The 24,004-nt window shown below is 36.6% G+C and overlaps 1 protein-coding gene across 6 annotated transcripts; it reads right to left on the bottom strand.

Annotated features, from left to right (window-relative positions):
- Window positions 1–262: 262 nt before the first annotated feature.
- Window positions 263–23,481, bottom strand: LOC140200309 (neurite extension and migration factor-like). 6 transcript variants are annotated; one of them, XM_072263447.1, is made up of 3 exons: window positions 22,819–23,240; window positions 11,087–14,300; window positions 263–1,934 (listed from the first exon to the last, which is right to left on the bottom strand). In XM_072263447.1, the coding sequence occupies exons 2-3, from the start codon at window positions 14,119–14,121 to the stop codon at window positions 1,928–1,930; spliced, it is 3,042 nt and encodes a 1,013-aa protein (XP_072119548.1). In that variant the 5' UTR covers window positions 14,122–14,300; window positions 22,819–23,240; the 3' UTR covers window positions 263–1,927. The 6 variants fall into 6 exon arrangements, with proteins under 6 accessions (XP_072119548.1, XP_072119546.1, XP_072119545.1 ...); XM_072263449.1 differs by lacking the exon at window positions 263–1,934 and having other exon boundaries at window positions 12,101–12,183; window positions 12,516–14,300; XM_072263448.1 differs by lacking the exon at window positions 263–1,934 and having other exon boundaries at window positions 12,117–12,183; window positions 12,432–14,300.
- Between the last annotated feature and the right edge of the window lie 523 nt (window positions 23,482–24,004).

Here is a 24,004-nt window from a genome sequence, read left to right as displayed (position 1 = left end):
GTTCCATCCCTCCCCCTCTTGTCTTCTCCTATCATTTTGGATCTCCCCCTCCCCCTCCAACTTTCAAATCCCTTACTCACTCTTCCTTCAGTTAGTCCTGACGAAGGGTCTCGGCCTGAAACGTCGACTGCACCTCTTCCTAGAGATGCTGCCTGGCCTGCTGCATTCACCAGCAACTTTTATGTGTGTTGCATGACCATAGGTAAGTTGGCAAAAAAGTTTCTAGTTCCAGCAGTGTAAATATTTTATTAACATACATAAAGCCCACATCCTAGATACAAGTCATTTTATTTGACCAGGCCTTTTGAAAAACATGCCATGTAACAAATGATTGTACAAATTAATCAATAGAAAATAGTTACAAAATAACTGATTATAGATCATAAAAAGGACATTTAATTACTGCATATTGTTACATTGTCCTCTTTCATCATTGAAAGTAAGAAAAATGTTATTGAATGTGTTTCTACAATAAAGTATGTATAATCTAAAATTCAGTAGTTGTTCATCTTCTACTATATTACCCTGAGTAGAGGCAGCTCACGTCTGAACAAATTTTATAAAATACCTAATAATATCATCATATATAAAATGGATAAAGGTATTCACAGTTTTCTCTTTTTGACGGTTTTACTAAATATCTCTGATATAATTTTACTCCTAAAATCTTTTGCAAGCTCAATGATACAATACAAAATATTCTGAGATGGTTCATTTATAGAATGTTGCACTTAATAGAACTGCATAAACAGGGAATGTTTTATTTGGCAAAGTGTCAAATAGGTTACTAAAACCTAGTCAAGTAGTAATATTTAATCATAAAGTATGTATGAATTAGATTCCAAATATACTACAAAACTTGAAATTAAAGTACACAAATAAATCACTACTTCAAAACATAAATATTGATGATAATGCTATAAAATTGAAATGTAAAAATATGGCTAAATCATACATTACAAATAAATGGTTTAGTCATGAAATTTATTACTGGAAATACACTATTCTATTCCACTTTGGCTCAGTTGATATTTTCTTATAACATTGAGGGCTCAAACCCCATTCAGATATTTCAGCACAAATATTTACAGCAATATTCAAATATTTTATTAGATGACCCCATTGTTTTGGTTGAGTTTTCGAGGTCACATCTTCTCTTAAGTATCCCTGGCACCACTTCAAAGATTCAGTATCTTGTTCCTCTATCACAAGAAACAAAACCTGTTCATTATGGCCTCCTTCAACACTTGTTTTTATACTCTCATAATTGTTTCATCAGTTTAAATAATCTGAGCAAGAGTAGGCTTAGCTGCTCAAACCTGCTCTACTATTCAATAGGGTTACAAATGATCTGATTGCAACCTCAAGTCCACATTCATACTTGCCCTTAGTAACATTCTACCCTACTCCATTTAAAGAGGTGACCTCAAGATTTTGAAGAAAATTGTGACCACTAATAATAGATTCTCCCATATGAGGAAACTTTCTCTCTATATCTACCCAGTGAAGATTCCCCATGTTCTTACATGGTTCAATTAATCACTCTACATTTTTGTTACTCTAGCGATACAAATTTTGCCTGTGCAACTTTTGCTCCTAAGATGGGTATCACATCCAGATGACTCCCTTGATTTCTCCAAAAATAATAAAGGTTGAACTCTGTGAAGGACATACTGCCTGTACTAAAGCTATGTCATAAAAGTTTGGAATGGTTGTAAATATGGTGTAATTGTCATAATTCATATTTTTAAAGTACAACTAACAAAACATATCAGAAATACTAATGTACTACATCAGCAGTCTTACTGTATCCATGCAATTTTTTTCAGATTTCCAGCATCTGTATGATTTTTGATTTTCAATAGCCTTAAAATTATTTCAAGTCAGCAGGATTTGATGCAAAATTTAGTATCTTTTGTACAAAAGATTATGACCTAAAGGTATAAAACACAAAAGATTTAAATATTTACTGAAAATTTATTACTATGGAAGAAATATACACTTAATGTATCATATCATTGATATATCTCACGTACTTTACATGTGAATAGAAAATGCATATTCAGGACAATTTTGATTGTGATGGCATTGTTTGAGGGAGGAATATGTATACAGTAGTTTTGATTAGTACTTTGAGATGTTTTGCAGTCACTTGCGCAGGCAGTCAGACGCTTAATTTACTATCACATTAGAAACACACTGCAGCACTTCTATACTGCACTGTCAATCTAGATGATAGTTGAATACAAATTAAGGTGTCAATTTCCCTCTATAGTAAAGGATGCTACTTGCTTAAGTTACCAGTTAAAACAAAATCAAATTTCTACAAGTTATATTTGTAATAGCTATGAAAATGCCTCTGAATTTCTGAACATGCTAAATAATACCTCCAAAGATTCAGTTATTTGCTCCAGCTTATGTTTTTGATAATGTAGACTTGAAACCTTTTACATGGATCAAGAATGCAATTGCTACAAAATCACTAATTTCCAGAGCTTATTTTGTACTAAAATCAATATGCAAGCCACTACCAACAAAGACCATCATAAACTTATTGTTATTAAAATAATGTGAATTATTAAGGGGTAGTGACAAATTAACTTTATACACTTACCATTTAAAAAACACTAGTTTTAAAATGTTGTTAGGTAACATAGTATCTTTGGTAGCATATTTTAGGTCTATAGAACAAAATTAAGAGATAAATATCCCAGCACATGTAACAAATTTGATTTTCTCTATGTTTCTTGAAATATTTTTATAAGAAATTCAAGTATTTGTAGCAGCGTGCTAATTAATATGATTTATAAATCTTCAGGAAGGAATATTTTACATATCCAAAGCTGATGCTAGGAATTGAACAAAAGAATTTATGCATACAGAACAACTACTTTATGTCAAAAAGTGTTATCAAGTAAAGACTTGTTTTATTCTACTGGAAACTTAATTACAAGCTCTTCCTTAAGGAGGCACCTAATGACATAGTTCTTTGACTATGTGACTATATAATTCTAATAAGAAATGATTTAAATATACCTGAGAAGAAAATAAATCAACATAAACATATTTCACTGAATTAGTTTTGTTAATCCATGGAATAAACTCACTAGAATACAGATTTTGAAACATTATTCTAAATGTATAGGCTTTCTTTCAGATATTGTGATAAAATATAAATGATTCAGGGTATGATGTGGTGCAGCACGCCAGAAGTATCAAGTAACTTTGGACCAATGACTTCCAGTCTCTACCACTGGATCTGTTTGACTGATGGAAAAGAAAAATCAGTTGCTATGATTTGTTAGGAGTTCTGCTGTTCATTTTTACACAGTTAATGAAATGGTCAATAATATGGGAGATGTATGCTGATCTTTTTTTACATCTTACAAGTTATTAAATTGGAATTTGAAGTTTTGTTTGCGCTAAATGCCAAGATCAAGAGTAATCTGATATTAAGAAACACACCACTGACATACTTTGCCATGATGGATTATAATGTGTTTTTTTAAAATATCACATGACAATGAACACTTTAAGCTCTAACTGCCTGCTTTACAATCAATTTTGTTATTTTAAACACTTGGACCATTTGATAAATTTGGGGGGAAAGGATGATAATAAAGCTAATAGGCATAGTATGAATAAAGATTGCGGCAATATGGCAGTTTAAATCAAGAGAAGTGAAAATAGTGAAAGTAATAAAAATATTAAATTAGATCTTGGTTAGTCAGGTGGAGCAAAACTGGAGCAACTGTATTTTCAAAACCATTCAGTAAATTTTCAGAAATGATCTTCAGTTTTAATAGTCCATCCTAAAGAAAAACATAGAACTCCCAAGAAATGCAAACATTGATTCTAAGATCATATGAGATTGCCTATCTGTATAGAACAGTGATTGAAGAAAGATTAACAATTTAACAAGGTTAGCATGGTATCCATAAGAGTGATCAACCTAGGAGTCTAATATAACCGGATTATGAAAACAAGTTTTTGAGACCTTAACAATACTCAAAAATAAATGTGAGGTGAAAAATCACCTATAGATAAACATACTTAATTGTGTTGGAACCATGAAAAGTGCTTCCTCAATATCATGCAGACAGTTGCAAATAAGATAGCAAATCCTTCATATCCAAGAATGGAGAGAACCATACAGAAAGTTGATATGATCTGTGGTTTATATTAAAGACACCATTGTCAAATAAAAATCCAATAGAGATACTTCTTTATAATGAGGTAAAGGAATTTATGCTTATGTGATATATTGTTTGGAAAATTTGGTAAGAAATAGGATCAGAATTCTGCGAGAAATTTAGGTGAGATGAAGGTGAAGTGTTGAAGAAAATAGAAAGTGAATAAAATTAAACCTATACGTTAAAAATGGACTGAAAAGTGAGTAAAATAATTCATTTGGAAGCAAACTCTGAAGCCCTGTAGTAGAGTTGGAGTGATGCTACTCATTTAGACCTACAAAGGATTTAAGTAAACATCGCTACAGCAGTTCTTTACACAATATAAACAAATCTTTAATAGATTCAACATTCCATCATGCTCGTAAACAGAGCCTGCATATCCCAAATTTGAGCACCTGAACTCAAGCACAACATGGGAATTTCCCTTTCCTTTGCAGAAAACAGAAGTGTAGGAATGAATCATTGTCTATTAAGGTAGTGTAGTGGTTTAATAACTGACTACTCCAAATAAATATAGGATATGTCCAAACTTTAAGATGTACAATTAACCCAGTCCCTTCAAATTAATTTTATTGTAATGTTATCTGTTAGCTATTCCTTATAATAAAATAAAAATATATATTTTTATTGGGTTAAGTATTTACAGTTGATTTCATAATTAGTTGTGTATTAACCATAAGCCTGGGGATAGCATAAGAATAGAATAAATACAGAAAATGCTGGAAATATTCAGCATTTCAAGCCACATCTGTGGGAAGAGAAACTCAGTCAACACTTCAGTTGAAGACCCTTTGTTAAAATTTCAAAGGAGGAGAATGTCTGACCGGCTAAAACCAGGGCAACCATAGAAATAAGCTGAAACAACGTTAGATGGTCATTGAGAGAATGGGAATAGTTAGAAAGCATGAACATAAACAGGCGAATATAGACAAAAATATTTCGAAGTTGCAAAATACAGAGAAGGAAAGTCAGGTTGGGCATGTGGTCCACTCCCCGAGGGGATAAAAAAACAAAGTCAATCTCACATGTGGAAGACTGATAAATGCAAAAATTCAGTTACAAGGTGTATGGTATTAAAGGCTGCAATGTGCCAGGTAAATGAGGTGCTTACATTGTGTCTCCCAGAGTACAATAAATCCTTGGAATTCTCTACCAATGAGGGTTGTGGTGCATATTTGTGATTTATAGAATTTTAGATTTTAAGGGGAGCAAGAAATTATGTAGTTGGTGTAGTAAGGTGGTGCTAAGGTGAAAGATCAGCCATAATCTTATTGGATGATGGCACAAGCAGAAGATCTGTTTGGGTAATTCCAACTTCAATTTCTTACACTTATATTCTAAGAGGTCACTGAGTGTCGGAAACCCAGCTGTGGTATATCATCTCACACATACAAGGGAAGACAATCCAACTTTTCCAATTCCATTGCACACTACCCATTATAATTCATAGCCAATATTCTGCACAAATACTTCTTTACAGCCACTGTACTTCATCCATATTTCTCATATCATTAAGAACTTTGGAATACCTTTACCATCGAGGTGCCAGTCTGTTTTCTTTATATCTTCGGCACTATTTAGTAAAGCACAGAGTATTCCCTATTTGATATTCAATCTTATTTCCCATCAAACCCAACCATGTGTCGTTTAGAAGAACAAGGCACCAGTGGTTTTATTAAATAAAACTGACATTTTTAAAAATAACATAAGTGAAGGGAATTCCATGGATATCTAAGTTACTTAAAATCAAGTTCATTTAATAGCATGGCCTTAGGTTCTGCATTGTCAAACATCAGTAATATACATTGAATGTAACAGAATTTTTTTAAAAAAAACCTCCTTGAAGAAATATGCCTTGAATCAGAAAGTAAAATCTGAATTTAAAGTAGAAAAAAAATAATGCAATAGATTATTCACCATACTACAGTATGTGAAGTCTGAGTTAAGAGGAACCAAACCCTGCCCTCCAGCAATGCATTTCTTGGATTTCTGTCACTCTAAAATGTTGCAAAACATACCAAATAAGGTTATTAAAACTGCATACAGGATCCCTGGATTTAAAAATTGGCATAGAATACAAGAACAGGGAAGCAATGCCAAATTTTTTAAATTGTTAGTTAAACCTCAGAGGATAAATACAGTGGCATGCAAAAGTTTGGGCACAGCACACCTGGATAAAATTTCTGTTACTGTGAATAGCTAAGCGAGTAAAAGATGACCTGATTTCCAAAAGGCATAAAGTTGAAGATGAGACATTTCTTTAATATTTTAAGCAAGATTACTTTTTTAATTCCATCTTTTAGTTTCAAAATAACAAAAAAGGAAAAGGGCCAGAAGCAAAAGTTTGGGCACCCTGCATGGTCAGTACTTAGTAACACCCCCTCTGGCAAGTATCACAGCTTGTAATCGTTTTCTGTAGCCAGCCTAAGTCTTTCAATTCTTGTTTAGGGGATTTTCGCCCATTCTTCCTTGCAAAAGGCTTCTAGTTCTGTGAGATTCTTGGGCCATCCTGCATGCACTGCTCTTCTGAGGTCTATCCACAGATTTTCGATGATGTTTAGGTCAGGGGACTGTGAGGGTCATGGCAAAACCTTCGGCTTGCACCTCTTGAGGTAGTCCATTGTGGATTTTGAGGTGTGTTTAGGATCATTATCCTGTTGTAGAAGCCATCCTCTTTTCATCTTCGTTTTTTTTTACAGATGGTGAGATGTTTGCTTCCAGAATTTGTTGGTACTTAATTGAATTCATTCTTCTCTCTACCAGTGAAATGTTCCCCGTGCCACTGGCTGTAACACAAGCCCAAAGCATGATCGATCCACCCCCATGCTTAACAGTTGGAGAGGTGTTCTTTTCATGAAATTCTGCACCCTTTTTTCTCCAAACATATTTTTGCTGATTGCAGCCAAAAAGTTCTATTTTAATTTCATCAGCCCACATGACTTGTTTCCAAAATGCATCAGGCTTGTTTAGGTGTTCCTTTGCAAACTGCTGATGCTGAATTTTGTGGTGAGGACGCAGGAAAGGTTTTCTTCTGATGACTCTTCCATGAAGGTCATATTTGTGCAGGTGTCGCTGCACAGTAAAACAGTGCAGCATCACTCCAGATTCTGCTAAATCTTCCTGAAGGTCTTTTGCAGTCAAACGGGGGTTTTGATTTGCCTTTCTAGCAATCCTACGAGCAGTTCTCTCGGAAAGTTTTCTTGATCTTCCAGACCTCAACTTGACCTCCACCGTTCCTGTTAACTGCCATTTCTTAATTACATTATGAACTGAGGAAATGGCTACCTGAAAACGTTTTGCTATCTTCTTATAGCCTTCTCCTTCTTTGTGGGCATCATTTATCTTAATTTTCAGAGTGCCAGGCAGATGCTTAGAGGAGCCCACGGCTGCTGATTGTTGGGACAAGGTTTGAGGAGTCAGGGAATTTATAAAGCTTTGAAATTTGCATCACCTGGCCTTTCCTAATGATGATTGTGAACAAGCCATAGCCCTAACAAGCTAATTAAGGTCTGAGACCTTGGTAGAAGTTATCTGAGAGCTCAAATCTCTTGGGGTGCCCAAATTTTTGCATGGTGCTCTTTTCCTTTTTTTTTCCACTCTAAAATTGTACAAAACAAAAATAATACACTAATCTTGTTTAAAATGTTGAAAAGAATGCTTCATCTTTAAATTTGACTTTTGGAGATCAGTTCATCTTCTACTCACTTATCTATTCACAGTAACAGAAATTTTGATCGGGGTGCCCAAACTTTTGCATGTCTCAGTGTATAATTTTAGGACACTATTGTTTAGGAAAGGTTATAAGCATACCAGAGAGGCTTAAGTCACCTGGGCAGACCAAAGTAGCCGTGATTGCTATACTTGAAACAAAAGTGCTAAAAATTGAAGGGCTTTTTGCAAATAAAGATAAACAGTTGCTTGTGGTGAGATTTCAGGTAATTAACAAGAATCAATATGAAAATTAAAGCAAAAATTAATTATGACAATTGACATACAAGCGCATTGGAGGTTGATTCAATAATTGCATTCAAAGCGTAAAGGAAAATAAAAGCATAACTAAAGAAAACTGGAATGGGTTTAAAAGATCACATGATATCAATATTTGTATTCTGCAATTTGAAGAACAGTTAATATTAGTTCTATGCTGAAGACGTTGACAAATTTGTTAACTGCTATTGTTAATTTGCAAGAGTCCACTGCATTTTGACGAATATTAGCCTGATAATCCCTACCTATGCTTTTGTGCAGATATGTACGCTCCTCAGTTATAATTTTCAGTCCATTTTGGAGTCCATGACAAAAATGAATTACGCCAGCTGTTCATTGCATTGCCCTTGGTACTCATCTTTAGTGGGCTTTAGAACAGGAAACTAAGCTGAGTTACATTGGAGACTTGAGTGACCAAGACAATAAAAAATGGCATGATGTCTTAACCAATCAGAAATCTTACAGGACAAATTGAACCGAAATATGAGTTTGACTTCATTAGATAGAGTAGATGTGGAGAGGATGTTTCCTGTAGTGAGTGAGTCCAGGACCAGTGGGCACAGACTCAGAATAGAAGAATGTCCCTTTAGAACAGAGATGACAAAGAATTTCTTTAGCTGGAGGGTGGTGAATCTGTGAAGTTCATTGCCACAGATGGTTGTGGAGGACAAGTTATTGGGTATATTTAAAGTGGAAGTTGAGGTTCTTGATTAATCAGGGTGTCAAAGGGTATGGGGAGAAAGCAGGGGAATGGGTTTGAGAGGGGTAATAAAACAGCCATGATGGAATGGCGGAGTAGACTTGATGGGCCGAATGGCCCAATTCTGCTCCTATGTTTTATGGTTTAGTTTCATTCTTCCCTTGTTCCCATCAACCCCCCCCCTTGAGATTTTACACACCTACATACAAGGGACATTTTATGGTGACTAATAAATTTACAACCAACCTGCATGGATTTGGGTTTTGGGAGGAAACCAGAGCATGCAGAGGATATCTATGCCATTAGAAGGAAAGTGTGACAGTGCAGGAGTTCCGAACTTTACATAGGTTTTTGAGTCTGTATGACAGCAATTCTATTTGCTGCAACACTTTGCTGCTCTATAATGTACTTCACAAAACTTTCAGATTCTAGAGATGCAGATGAATTAGAGGAACCTTTCGGATTCCGTCATTAACTGCCTCAGAAAATGCAGTTAATGAAAGTTCCACCTACAATTCTAAGTATTGCATCTTTATTAGCTACCTCTAAATATTGAAATTTTAAGTGACTCATTAGTGTGTGTCAATAATCACAAACTATAATTTCACTGCTTTAGTTTTCCTTTCACTGAATTCAGACAAGAATGAATTACTTCCCGTTAAGATAGAAATTTAAATCATAATTTTAAAATTCTACAAAATTAATGACTTAAATTATAAAATACAAATTACCTTTTTTCCATCAACCTGAAATGAAATTATTAAACTGTACAAATTGTGATATTATGAAATTGAAGCACAATGCATTGGTTTAATGTGCTACTTTACAAAGAGATGGTTTTAAACGTGTCCCCTTTTCCTTTCCATCCCAGCAATTTGAACTTCCAATCTCTTTTTTCTACATACATATCCACAAGCTATGAAAACATTTCAAACCCATTTTTAATTCTACTCTCCTCAAGACATCAATTTAGCTTTCATGCTTTTAAGGGAAATAAAAAAAAGAGGTTAACATAGATTGCAATTCACAAGGTTAAGCAAATCTCCACAATAAAAATTTCTCAAATAAATCAAAATAGATTGCTTTGCTATTTACAGTGGAAGAGCAAAATCATATTGCACAATGCTTTTACACTGTGAAATATTTTCAGTTTTTATTTCAGATCTTCTAAAATTTATCTGGTGAAAATGTTCCTAATAAAACAATAAAGTGTTTTACCTCAGGTTAACAGCATAAAATATTTGACTTTACTTGATTCTTAAAAGTCATAAAGATGCAGATTTGACAAAAGGATAATTTTATAATAAAACATTTAAACTGGGTAATTGATTAAATTTACAGTAAAGCTAGGCAGTAATGCTTGATTATTAACGTGAGCATTCTCAATATAAAATCTGCAGATTTGAAAAAGTACAAAAATTGAATTCTAAATACATCAAAATGTATTCCAGACTTACTCTTAAGATAACATTCAAAAAATGTTGCATTGGAGAAGTTGGCAGCAAATCCCATTTTATATGCTTTCAAAAAGTCTTAGATTATTGTTTTATTAAATGTAACAAAAAGTAAACTTTTCTTAAAGAGATAGCACCATGAAATATTCTGCAGTTGTCATACCACATCTAAATACGATATTCTACATTTTGGTGGGCAGTCTCAAAATAATCTGGTATGTTCAAATTCACTTAACAGGGACATCTGCTGAATAAAGGCTCCAAGTATAACAAGACATATCACCAGTATTTTGAGTAGGAGATAATAAAACTGTCAAATGATATATAATTTCCCTCTTCATTCACAAAGTGCATTGCTTGTACAGCTGCAGTCAGCTATTTGTGTGTCAGAAGCAGACACTTTGAACGCAGCAAGTTGCAACATGACTGACAGGGTAATTAACAAAACCACATTGTCTAGGGTACATTCAGAAGCACGCAGTAGTTTATTTTTTTAAGTCTTTTGTACCAACATGCAACATCTGAAATGATTTGGGTTTCCATTTGCAACAACTTTGCACTTCCATATACTGATTAACAGCAGAAAGAACAACTTCTCCCTGATTTAAGATTGGTTCACTGAAGCCATCATAAATTGCTTAACAGCTGCCATTCCAGAGACTATGTTAGAAAGAATATTACCAGGTTCCTCAAATTCTCTGTGATCTCTAGTCAATAATCTGCTTCCCCTAGGGATATTACTAGATACATACCCATAAGACTCTGCAGGAGCAATCCAACATTTAGCTTTTGCATTCAACTTTTCTTCCTTTATAGAGAGCTTGTTTCTTGCACTCATCAAACCTTTCTTCACAAGTTTTGTACACATTTCTAAATCTTTATTAGTAAACCCTTTTGTGGATTTACATGTGCTTTTAGGCTGCTTTTTTTGATTTGCATATAATGTATCTGAAAAGTATTCTAAACCTATATAGCTTTCTGGTAAGATACTATCTTTCTCAATTTTAGTGGGTTTGATCTCATTATTGTGATATCTGTACTTTTGAATAGTTCTTCTGTCCCATTGCTTTGCATTTGATTTTCCATGTCTTTTTCTAAAGTTATTTATTGTCTTATTAACTTTGGAAGTTTTATTAACTTTGGGATATTTATAATTCATTGAACTCACATGATCAAAAGTTTGTAACTGATTAGAAGATTGTGCACGTGGTGAGAATGAAACAGATGTGGGCTCACTTTGACTCTTGATAGTCGTAGAAAATACTTCACTGTGGATCTGAAATTGTTCTGAACATTCATTTAGAAATGTAGCCTTCTTGGCAAATTGATTTTGGCTGCACTGCTGCAAAGAATTTGCATTAGATTTTATCACATTGGAGGGAATTTCTGCTGTACATCCTTTTGAAAATTCAGAGCTACATGTTGGTTTTGCTTTTCCAGGGGTAAAACTTGAAATATCTAAAATGCGGAGGGTGTCTTTTGAAGTAAAGAGTTGTTTTGTTTCTTCACTTACTTTCTGAGTGAAGTTGGCATTTATTTCATTTTGACAACTGTACATCTTCAAGCCACATTGATTTGCACTTTTGTTAATATTTAATTGATTCTTAGTTTTGTCATTTTCAGAGCTAACTTCACCAGTGGAATATAACTCTTCGTTCATTACTCTGTGATGATGTACATTTTGAATAGTCTCTAAATTGCAAGCTTCATGGATGTTTGGTTCAACTTCCAACTTAAGGATATCTGATTCACCACTACTGCATCTTGTGGATATGTTAATTTGTCTTTGCCGTGAAGAAAATGGGTTCGCTGTTACATCTTCATTGAACTGCTGACCAGTACTGGAATCCTGTGGGGAAATTTGGAAATTTTCATTAACAGCAAAATCATCGCCATCCAGCAGAGATCGGAAACATCCTCCAAGGATTTCTGGAGCAGAATGTATACTGTAAACAGACAGTACAGGGCAGCCTGGACTGCTGGCTGGATCTAGAGAAAGTAACTCCCTAGAAGTTTCTATTTTATTACGAACTATTGAAGAATGCATATTGGTGGTATTGCAGTTACCTAAAGAATCAGAAGCAGAATTCCACTCACCTTGAACTTTGTGCACATCTGCATTTAGGACTTGAGAGTTTTCGTCAGGTTTTTCTAAGTAATTTCTATCACTAGTTTCCTTACCATCCTGAGCAGTTGTTCTCCTTTTCCTTGAAAGTATGTTTTGTTTCTTTAACTTTTGTAGTGAATCTTCTTGCTGCATGTCTCTTAACCAACCAGGCTTACTCACGGTCCGAATAGTGATACGCTTTAATTCTATTTCATCTGTAAATTCATAAACAGACTTATCATACTTTTGTACATTCTTGGGTACTTCTGTGTTTGAGTCAACTGTTTCAATTACACTATTTTTTTGATGATTCAAAGAGTGCCCTATTTTAACTGATGACGTGCCATTTGCAAGTGTTCGTTGTTTTTTATTTTTAGAAGCAAAAAACATATAAGATGTACCAGCATCTGAGCAGATTTTTAATTTCCCATCACTTTTTTCTTGGTTATATTTATTACATTTAGGAACTGGAGACCAAAATTCCTTAAGTGGTGAAAGTTTTTTATATTTTTTTACTATTTCGTCAGTCAATAATACCTGTTGCTCAGTACAATCTAATCGACTAATTTTTACATGCATGTTTTTGTGCCCTTTGAACCGATTGACAATAATGTATTTGATAATTACAGGTGGCTCTTTTTTGCCAGTTTTCTTCCGTTTTCTCGGGCACCAGTCATCATCATCCTCCTTTGCAGTATCTGTAGTTTGATCTATTTTCCCTAGTGTTTTTATGGTGTCTAGGGAATCAATGTCATATAAATAATCATCATTGTACCGTATCTGGCGTTTAGCCCTCAAAGTGTAATTGGTTTGATTTGAATACCTATCTGCACTTTTCTTTAAAAGCTTCCAATTTCCTTGATCTTCATTGAGAACTGAGGATGAACAGACTGAATCCAGTGAACTCTCAGCATCTTTCCAGTCATCCATAAAAGCACCAGACAGAAGACAGCTTTTACTCTCTAATTGACACAAAGTGTGATGTTCTGGATTGTCATGTTCCCTTTTCTCTTCTTGAGCAGAAGCAGTTTTTTTTAGGAGAGTTTCCTCCCCCTTTTTCATTCCAGTACAACAGTTGCTGGGAAAAAATTGGAGTTGTGCATCATCTTGATGATCATGAACATTAGTTTTATCTTTTATATTGTCCTGAAAAGATTCATATCGTATTTTCAGTGAACAGACATCACTATTTAATGTTGATTCATCAAACAAAAAACTGTCACTGCCTTCCTCACTTAATAAGTTAGTTGAAAAATCACTTATTGTGCAAAGATCTAAAAATTCTTCTTTATTTTCATTTATGAAGGACTCAAAGTAACTCCAGTTCTGGCTTGGAAAAGGCAGCAATGTATCATCTCCATTAGATTTTTCTGTGAAGAAACACTGAGTATTGGCAGTGGTATCCAATTCATCAACTTTTACACCATTAAATTTGTCTTCACATGTTATTCCATTTAAAGAAAAGTTTAACATTTGGTCAGAAATAGTGTCTTCAGTCTGAAAAACTGAAATGTGTGCTTCAGGAATCATAGTGGTTTCCTTATTCAGCTTATTATTGCAGATTCGCCACCGGGCTTCAAATTCACAACATTCTATTTTATTTGCTTCAGAAATATCCTCAGCTACCCGTTGAACTTCACAGGTCTTTCTACTGAAGCATGAAAAGTCCTTAGATTCCATAGTAAATTCAGCAAAATCCTGCTACATGTAAAGGCACGTGTAGAGAAACATTACACTAACTGGAGGAAGGATGTTTTTGCAATAGTGTAGCATCAGTCTGGAAATAATCCATTTTCTTTAGCTGTCATCAAGTTGCGCACAATGTATAGTAAATATCCATCTCTTCAGGAGTAAAGTTTCTGAAAAAAACATATCAAGATGTAACATGCACTTAAGAATTAAAACATTTTTAAAACTTGAATATGCAATTATTTTTCATTTTTCTGAAGTATGTTTAATCAACACACACAAATTGTGAGGTAAGTCTTTTAAATAGAAATCACAAAAATAAATTCTAAATATTTAATTTTAAGATATCTTAAAATTTGCTTTCTTGCATTTAATTACATGCAGATAAAAATACCCATTTTAAACTTGTTTTTTTAGTAGAGGTCATCATGCTAAGTATATTTGGCCATTTAAAAAATTACATATAAATAGCTACTCCAAACTCTTTTTGGTAATTTTCTCAAGTCCTATGTCAGATTCTTCCACATCCACTTCAATGTGAATAGTTTTTGAAAAATACCCATTTTGACATTTTTCTTGTTTAAGTGTTGAAAAAGTATTAAGAAACCATTCCATTAAGGGTAAAAGGCTTATACCATCTATGCTAGCATCGCTACTGCATAGATGGTATAAAACACAGATACGAAACCCACATAATGGATACAAGCAATCTTCATAAAAACAAAGTTTACATTCTCCATCATGTGGCTTTCCTTGGTTGAGCAGTTCTCATACACCCTCCCTCACCTCCACCACCCTCAGAAAAAATGAGTATTGACAGGAACCATAAAAGCATTTGTTAGTAGAATATGATACTCTGTTAAGTTTATACTGCTACATGCAATTGTTTATTTTATTAGTCAGATGGTGAAAATACTAAACTTGAGTTCCCAACATCAACTAGGAATTAAAATTTTCCCAGACAAATCAAGGTCCTTGTTTAGGAATACGAGAGCAAATTAAGCATTTTAAGAGAGTTTAAATAAAGGGGACAGGGAATAAAAAAAATTCACACTAATGCAGCTTGATGTTCCCTTTTGACACTGCACTGAAATCAAGCTGTGGCAAGACAGAAGGAAACAAAAACATTTCCCTTTCATCCAGTGGCTTGATTACCTGACTTGAAGCTCGAGTTGTTCTTCAAGGCTCAACCAGAAGTGCAGTACAATGATTTTCTGTAAATAATCTAGGGATCTTTACAGGGTAAATCCTGGGAGAATGTTTCTTCTCATGGAAGACTCTTGGATGAGAGAGCATAATCACAGAATTCAGGAGTGTTGTTCAAGCCTTTGGAATTCTTTAGCCCAAAAAGTACTGGTGATTGAATCCATGAATATATAAAAAGCTCAGATAAATATTGAAATCATTAAGGGAATTAAAAGTTAAAAGGATGAGGACATTCAAGTTGAATTGAGGAATATATTCTCAGCTATGAACTTATTGAATAATGGAGCAGCCTTTAGAAATAATTTGGTAATAACTAGTAATAGGTATTACTTTAATAGTTATAAAATATTTGATAACTATTTAATAGTTATATTTATAACTACTTTAATGGTTATAAAGTACTTTAATAGTTATAGTGAATTTAGTAATAACTATTAAAGTATTTTATTTGCACGGATATAGTGAAAAATTTGACAAAAGAATGAGATTATTGGAAATCTATACGCTGATCCCTCACCTGGCACACCACAGAATGCAGTATTAGTTTCTTGGTCCTGAGAGTAGTAATCTTCACAGCTACATACTGCTTGTACTTTTAAAAAAAAGGTATCTGCTCAGGCTCTGCTGTAGCAGGAACTTGGCACAAACCCCTGGCCTCCAGACACTCCTGCAGCAATGATCTGGTGATATTATTGGCTGAAAGACTTGTGTGGAACTAACTACTGTTGAATGGCTGCGAGGCAGGCTGCTGTTGGAAAGCTGGGGGAGTGGTGCAGCATTGACGTGGAGTTCAGGGCTTCATGCTGCCAAGAATGTTGAGTTCAGGTCATTGTTGGACATTGCAGTTAATTCCTATTTTCTCTCACCATCTCCAGTTGAATGTAATATAATTGGTTGTCTCCCATTTGTTTGGCAGTGCAGCTTACCCCAGCCTACAGTTTTCTCCATATTAACAAACCTAACTACGGTCACTCCAACAATGTTGCCAATGCCAGTAGTCACCATAGCAGTCAAGGGGCATACCTGAGGCCCACATTACATTGTTGTGAGACCACACTGCTCATCAGCCTTCAGAGGCAAGCACTCAGTAGCACACACCAAGCCATACAACAATACAATCACTTTCACGGTTTCACAAGTTCACAGCACAACAGTAGATAGGGCAGGGCTTTATGCCAATACTTGATGCAGCAGAGTTGCCAGTAATGCCTCTCTATATTGAACATTATCATGACTGTTCTTAGCACCGAGCCCACTCACGTTTAGCAAGGTTCCAGTACACAAAACAGATTTGAACACAGAAACATATCCTCAGAAGCAACTTTTTTCTTTGGGAATGCTATGGAGGAGTCAAAAATCCATAAATTAAATTGGTGGCTAAGTAATTCAGACAATTAACAATACTTTCAGGCCACAAATACAATATACCCAGCTCTATCAACACACACAAAATGCTGGAGGAACTCAGCAGGCCAGGCAGCATCTATGGAAAAGAGCAGTCAACGTTTCAGGCAGAGACCCTTCATCAGAACTCAATGCTGCCAAATCTAAATAAGAGTCGGAGTTGTATAGCGTAGAAAAAAAACCTTTTGGCTTAACACGTCCATCCTTACCTATATGGCATTCCCACACCCGGATTAATTTCCTATTTATTTATGCCTCATTCATTCAAGTATCCATCCAGATGCCTCTTAAATACTGTTACTTTTCTCTTCTAGCAGCTCATTTTCACATACAAACTACTCTGAAAAATGTAACCCTCAGATTCCTTTTAAAATTCCTTCCTCTCACCTTAAACAAATGCCCTCTAGTTTTAGAGACCCTCAACCATGGGAAACAGACACTGGTTATCCACACTGTATACACTTCTCATGATTTTATATACCCCTATCATATCACCCTTCAGCCTCATTTGCTCCAAGGAAAACAGACCCAAGCTATCCAATTTTTCCTGATAACTCAAGCACTCTAATCCAGACAACATCCCTGCAATTATTTTCTGCACCCTCTCTAGCCTAATCACATCCTTCTGTGTATTTCAAATGTGGCTTAACCAACATTCCAAAATATCCTCAGCCACATGAAGTTAAATCTGGGACCCAAATTTGTAATTTATAACAATGGCAAAGCCATACAAATCAGGTACAGTAGCAGAAACTTCAGATGAGAGCCAAGTGGACAATTAAAATTTCCTACAGCTACACTAAAACTTATGTGCACACACAGGATGAATGATAGTGAATAAACGGATGTATAATAATGCCATCTATTTCAAAAGATTTGCCACTGCATGGGAGCTCACGGGTGGGGCTGTTGCAGGAAGACCAGCAAATGAAGACAAGAAACACCCCAGAGGCAGATGCAGTACATAGAAACCAGAACAGTTGAAATATTGGTTAGTGGATGGACACAAGTGACATTTGTACAAGAAGCTGAGGTGACCTTTATCAGGACTCGGAGGGGAACTATATGACTTTGGTGTTTGTTTTGGTTTGATGCAAGTATGTGACATGCAACAAGCCAAGAAGTATTTAGACCACATTACCCAGACTTGGACCTTGAAATTCAGGTGCTAGTTTTTAAATTTGATTGTATCAGTGATGACATTTGACCAATAAAACAGGTAAGGCACTTTACCTGCCCTTAGAATAATGTGAAGTTAGCAGTGATATAAATACTTGCAATCATTTGGACCAAGCAGCTTGGAGAGCAGATGTGCCTTTCCTTCCTGGCATATTTCTGGATCGAGGGAGTATATTTGTTTGAGCTTCCCTCTGAGCACATTTGCTCCTGGACTGCATGGACAGGCAAGTGACAGAGCAAATTGATATACATGGTACCATCAGACAGCTCACTTATGATTTCCACTTTGCAATGTGCAGGCATGAATGTAAAAGATATGTTAATATAGGAAGATAATGTAACCAGTGGTTCTCTAAATAATGTTAACTTCACAATCTCCTAATGACTGGTTAAGTGGTACAATTGTATGCTTTAGTCACAGTTCCACTTCCCTTGGTATTACCAGATCAACTCTTATTTATTAACATGTTCGAAACATTTAATCTCCCACACACAACACAATGGGTTGTGTTATATCTGGAAAGCATTAACTACAAGTACAGCTGGGAAATTTTAGGCTGGTCACCTCAAAGAATATTCTGACCTTAAAATCTGAAGCATGCTTGTATTTATGGTCAGACAAAATGATTTGCTAGCACAAAAACTGAAGAAGTTATGAAAAGTGAAGAAGGTTGTAAAAGGATATGGAAAGACAAAGATTAGTTCGAAGGTTGATTTGAACAGTGCCACATGAAATTTAATCCAGAGAAATGCAAGTTAGTGCATTTGGGACATTAAAATTTGACAGAATATATACAGCAAATGGCATGAACTTCAGGAACGGGTGCAAGTTTGTAGTTCCCAAAACTGGCAACACAAAGTACAGTAAGTGCTTATCTTCATAATCAGGGCCTTGAGTGCAAGAGTTGGGATATCATACTGCAGCAGTACAAAACATTGGTCAGACTGAAGTTGTAATAGTGTGTACAGTTCTGGTCAGAATTCTTATAGTAAGGATGTGGTCGGTGTGGAAACAATGTATTAGTACTGTAGCTTCCCAAAATAGATAGCTTTACTAATGAGAGATGGATAAACTGAGTTTATTCTTACCAGAGGTTGAGGGGTGATCTTATACATGTTTTTTTTTAAATGATGGCAAGCATAATTAGTCTTTTGCCTAGGATGGAAGAATCTAAAACTAGAGACATGGGTTTAAAGTGAGAGGAGAGAAATTTAAAGATAGTCAAGATTTTCCCCATACAGAGAATGGTGCTTATATGCAATGTGCTGCCAGTGGAAGAGGCATATACAGAAAAAGGCTTTTGGGCAGGAACTTGGATAGGAAAGTAGAGGGGCATCACAGTCAGCATGAATGAATTTGGCAAGGGAACTGTTTTGTTATGCTGTACAACTCTATCACATTCTATGACCTGACTAATGGGATGGTGCTGTCCAGTTTATCCATCAGTGTACGCCACAAGTTAATTTTGTTTTGTATAATTTTACCCCATTCCAATCTCTGCATTGTTTTTTTTCATGTTTCAACTAAATATTTGCAGCAAATTACTACAGAGCTCATGACCAAACTTGATCAAATTGAGCATAAAAAGACTTCTTTACATTGTTATAATTGAGCTTTTCATTTTTATTCCAACACAACTTTACTTCTTAGTACATTGACCATACACTTCAGAAAATAATCAGTTTAAATGGTGACAATGTGGATATCAGGTGAGTTGAATTGGGTTTTAAACAGGATCATGCTTAAGAATATAAATATCCTCTGCGAGTTGGGAGGTGGGGAAAGAGAGGCAGAGCGGTAGCAGGGGAAGAGAGAAACTGTCAATAGCAGTATTTTCCATAACACAAAGCTAGTTCATCAGTGGCTGTATCACGAAATGCAAACTAATTGAATAAAAATTGTATTTATTTACTCTCCCCTCACAAATTTTGTAAAAGCAAATTTCTATTGGCCAAAGTTACAGTGTCAGAGAACCGGAGACAATGTAGAACAAGTAATAAGCAATTAGTAATTCATGGAGAACTATGTGCAGTACAATTCGGAATCAACTGAAACTTAAGATATTGCAGAATGATAAACTGCCTTGAAAGCAACAAAATATTCAAGTCCAGAAACAACTAAAGCACAGATGAGGCTTTAGAGAAAGGTCAGCTTACATAAGGTGCTATTATAAATTATGGATGTAAATATTCTTAGGGATGGAAGGTTTATTAGGCCAAATAGAATGCCAAGAATGTAAATAGCGTTTAGTTCTGAAAGTGTGGATCTAAAGGATGGATAATGAGTTCGAGATTCATCTAAAGTTAAGTCTTCCTAACCCAAGAAAAATCCTCTCTTCCTCGACTGGGTAATGGTACTACAAAAATTTTTAAGAGTTAAAGGAAAACATAGAAAAATAGAGCTGGTGTTTTGGTAGAATTTTATTCATTTTAGTGGGGTGTACCAACATTTATTCAGCTATCCTAAACTGGCCTTGAGAAGCTAGTGGCATGCCACACATTTTACATTACTTTATCTGCATAAGGCATACCCAATAAAAAAGTTGAGTGAGGAACACCAAGATTTAGAGCCAACAACAATGAATAGGAGTAGCATTTCCAATTCAGGATAGCGTGCAGCTTGTAGGGAACCTGCAAATGGCCCCAAGCACCTGTTGTCACTGTCCTTCTTGGTAGCAGAGGTCACAGATGTATGAGATATTCACCTAAGCTACTCCAATTGCAACTGTTGTGTATTTTTGTAGATACTACATATAGTGTTGTGTTTTGCCTTTGCAATTATTCTTTAGTTACAGATCTTCTACAACATACCAAAATAAAATTATATTAACTCAATAAATTAAAACAATGCCATACCCCACCTGCAAGTTTAATATACTTAATGCAGATGCGGAAAATATAAACACTGCCACGTATAGTTTTTTTCAGTGTAATAGTTTATTTGCCTGTGGAATAAACTGAGTAAAGATGCTACTGCCACACTTCTATAAGCTGTACCAAAACATTCAGTTTATTTATGTAGAATAAGTACTGTAGTCAATGGTACAACTAACTATTTTGTAATACAGAATTGACTGAAAACTTCACTTAATAAGCTTTTGTTGGAATCTATGCAGGACTGCGTCAATAATGCAAAACAGAAATCACAATCAACAAATAGCACCAAGTGCTACAGAAAATGAAACAGCAATATTCTTATCAATTTATACCCGCCCTATTAGACAGAACACTAGTAAACTTTTTGCTACTATTAAGTTTTTTTATAGATCAATCTTTTAATAAGCGATCAACTTCTTAAAATAGTTATTTAAGTTTCATATACTAATTTTTTTTGCCAAAGTATAGGAATTAAGTTTTCCATGACCAGATTTAATCTGTACGTTTTTTTTGCAAGAATCATGTAAACTACACCATGTGAATCTCCAGCAATCCAGCTGCCTGTTTTCCCCTTTCTGTATCAAACAGTAAAAGGATTATTTGTTTCAATTAGTGGCTCATGAGGAAAAGCCTGAACCTTAAATTCACAATCTTAAAAGGATACATCCTAGGGGAAATATCCTAGAAAAAAAACAATCTTTCTCAAAATATAACAGAGATACATGTCAAGTGACTATGAAGTTCAATGCAACTGAAGTTTAACTGTCATCAAAATGTGAACGTGCTTGCGCTAATCAGAAAACCACTGTAACGATGGGCAAAACAAGTCAACAAAACCAATTCGCTTGGTAAAACTTTCACAAATGAGAACTTATTCTGACTTCATGGATTCTGCACCAGAATTAGGTTTCATAAAAGCTTTACAGACTTCCCACACAAAATGCTGGAAGAACTCAGGTCAGACAGCATCTATGGAAATGAATGAACAAAAAGACGTTTTGGGCCAGGACCCCTCTTCAGAACTGAAAAGGAAGGGGAAAGACACCTGAAGAAAATAAGGGGGGGGGGGTGGATAGGAAAAGTTAAGGTCTGCAGAGGAAGGAATCTGAGAGGAGAGTGAGCATTGGAGAACAGGAAGGAGGAGAGGCACCAGAGGAGGTAAGTGATGGGCTGGTGAGAAGAGCTAAGAGGTCAGACTGGGGAATAGAAGGGGGTGGGAATTTTTTTTTAAACCAGAAGGAGATGATGTTGTTCATGCTGTCCGGCTGGAAGCTAACAAAGGAAATTCTGCTTTTGCTGATGGAGCAGAGGTACTCAACAAGCAGTCCCCAATTTACACAGGTCTCACCAATGTAGAGGAAACCACATCAGGAGTACTGGACACAACAGAATACCCTAACAGATTTGCAGGTGAAGTGTTCTCTCACCTGGAAGGACTGTTTGGTGCCCTGAATGTAAGTGAGGGAGGAGGTGAATGGGCAGGTGTACCCCTTTGACCACTTGCAGGGATAAGTGCCAGGAGTGAGATTAGTGGGGAGGCGCAACTGGGGAAGGAAATGACGGAGGAAGCAATCCCTGTGGAAAGCGAAGAGTGGTAAAGTTGCTTGGATCCTATTGGAGATAGCGGAAGTTGGCCAAAAGCAGAACTCCTAGGTGGCCAAACTATTTTAATTCCAATTCCCATTCAGACACATGGGTCCATGGCCTTTTCCTGTGCCACGATGAGGCCACTCTAAGAGTGGAAGTGCAACACCTCATGTCTGGGTAGTCTCCAATGTAATGGCATGAACATTGATTTCTCCTTCTAGTAAAAGAACGTTCCCCCTCTGCTTCTATTCCCCACTCTGGCCTCTAACCTCCTCACCCACCTATCACCTCCCCCGGGACCCCTCCTCCTTCCCTTTCTCCTATGATCCATTCTCCTCTCTTATCAGTTTCCTTCCTCTCCAGTCCTTCACCTTTTCTACCCATCTGGCTTTACCCAGTCACCTTCTAGCTTGTCCTCCTTCCCCCTCCCCTCACCTTTTATTCTGGCGTTTTTCCTTCTTCCTTCCCGGTTCTGAAGAGATTCAACCAGAAACGTCCACTGTCTTCATTTCCATAGATTTTGCCCGAACTGCGGAATTCCTCCAGCATTTTGTGTGTGTTGCTTTGGATTTCCAGCATCGGCAGGTGTGTGTGTGTTTACAAAGACTTTCCCTGTTGCACCCTACCTCCACAGAGCTCTCGTCAACATTTGTCCCTCAATCGGGTGAGAATGCACGTCACGGGCTTTTTTTAAAAGTTGTCCATGGTTTGCTGCTGCACGAAGTGCCCAGATCGGCTGCGGCTCTCGAGTTGCCGCCTCCTCGGGCACTTCACAAAAGCGGCGTTACATTGTTCTGCCGCAGACACCCCGAACCGAGCTCCACTGCGGAGGCTGCAGCGAGGCCAGGGCGCGTTCCTCGAAGACACCATCGAAGCGCGGCACACAAAGAGGCCGAGAAGAAACGTCCTCCCCGCCGCCCCTCCTCCCTCTCCCCCCCAGCCCCCAACTCTCGCTGGCTGCCGCTCGAACCTCACCTCAACTTCACTCGCGCTCGCAACCGCCTCCCCCTCCCGCTAACTGCCGTTCATTCTGCTCGCGCTCCAGCCCCGTCCGCCGGACCGAACACAGCCTGGGGAATAGCAGGAGGCAGCCAGGCATGGATGGTGGGGGGCGTGAAGGAAGGGGTCGCGCTGCATTCCGGGAGATGGAGTTCCCGGCGGTGCCTTTGTTGTCAACTATTCCCAGAGTGCAATAGACAAGCGGCGCGGCGCGGCCAGTCTTGTCCCCTCTTCACATCCTTGTGGGTCTGTGGTTGAAACCGCAAGGGAAGTCTACACCCCTGCAATTGTTTCACTCGGTCGACAATGATTTTGTCATCCTGTGGTTATACGGTTCTCATGAAGATTGGACGGAATTTGTCAACTGCCTTTGTGGCAGCGTTACTGCAGCTGCTGGAAATCTGAAATAATTACGGGATTTTGTTACTCAAAACGAGTTTTCATCGAACAAGACAAATTCGAATGCAAGTGCAGAAGAAGCAGCGCTTGTCCTTGTACTGTACTTCGTTTTCAGCTTGCAGGCACTTTTCGGTGAAACTGCAAGTGCTCATGAGGCGTATTCAACGCTGTGAAAGAGGCAGAATCGGGTTTATTATCACAGACATAATGTCGTGAAATTTCT

Source organism: Mobula birostris, chromosome 7, assembly GCF_030028105.1.
Source record: "Mobula birostris isolate sMobBir1 chromosome 7, sMobBir1.hap1, whole genome shotgun sequence".
Classification (NCBI taxonomy): domain Eukaryota; kingdom Metazoa; phylum Chordata; class Chondrichthyes; order Myliobatiformes; family Myliobatidae; genus Mobula; species Mobula birostris.
The sequence above is the reverse complement of the archived record's forward strand: the minus strand, read 5'-3'. Positions and strand labels throughout refer to the sequence as shown.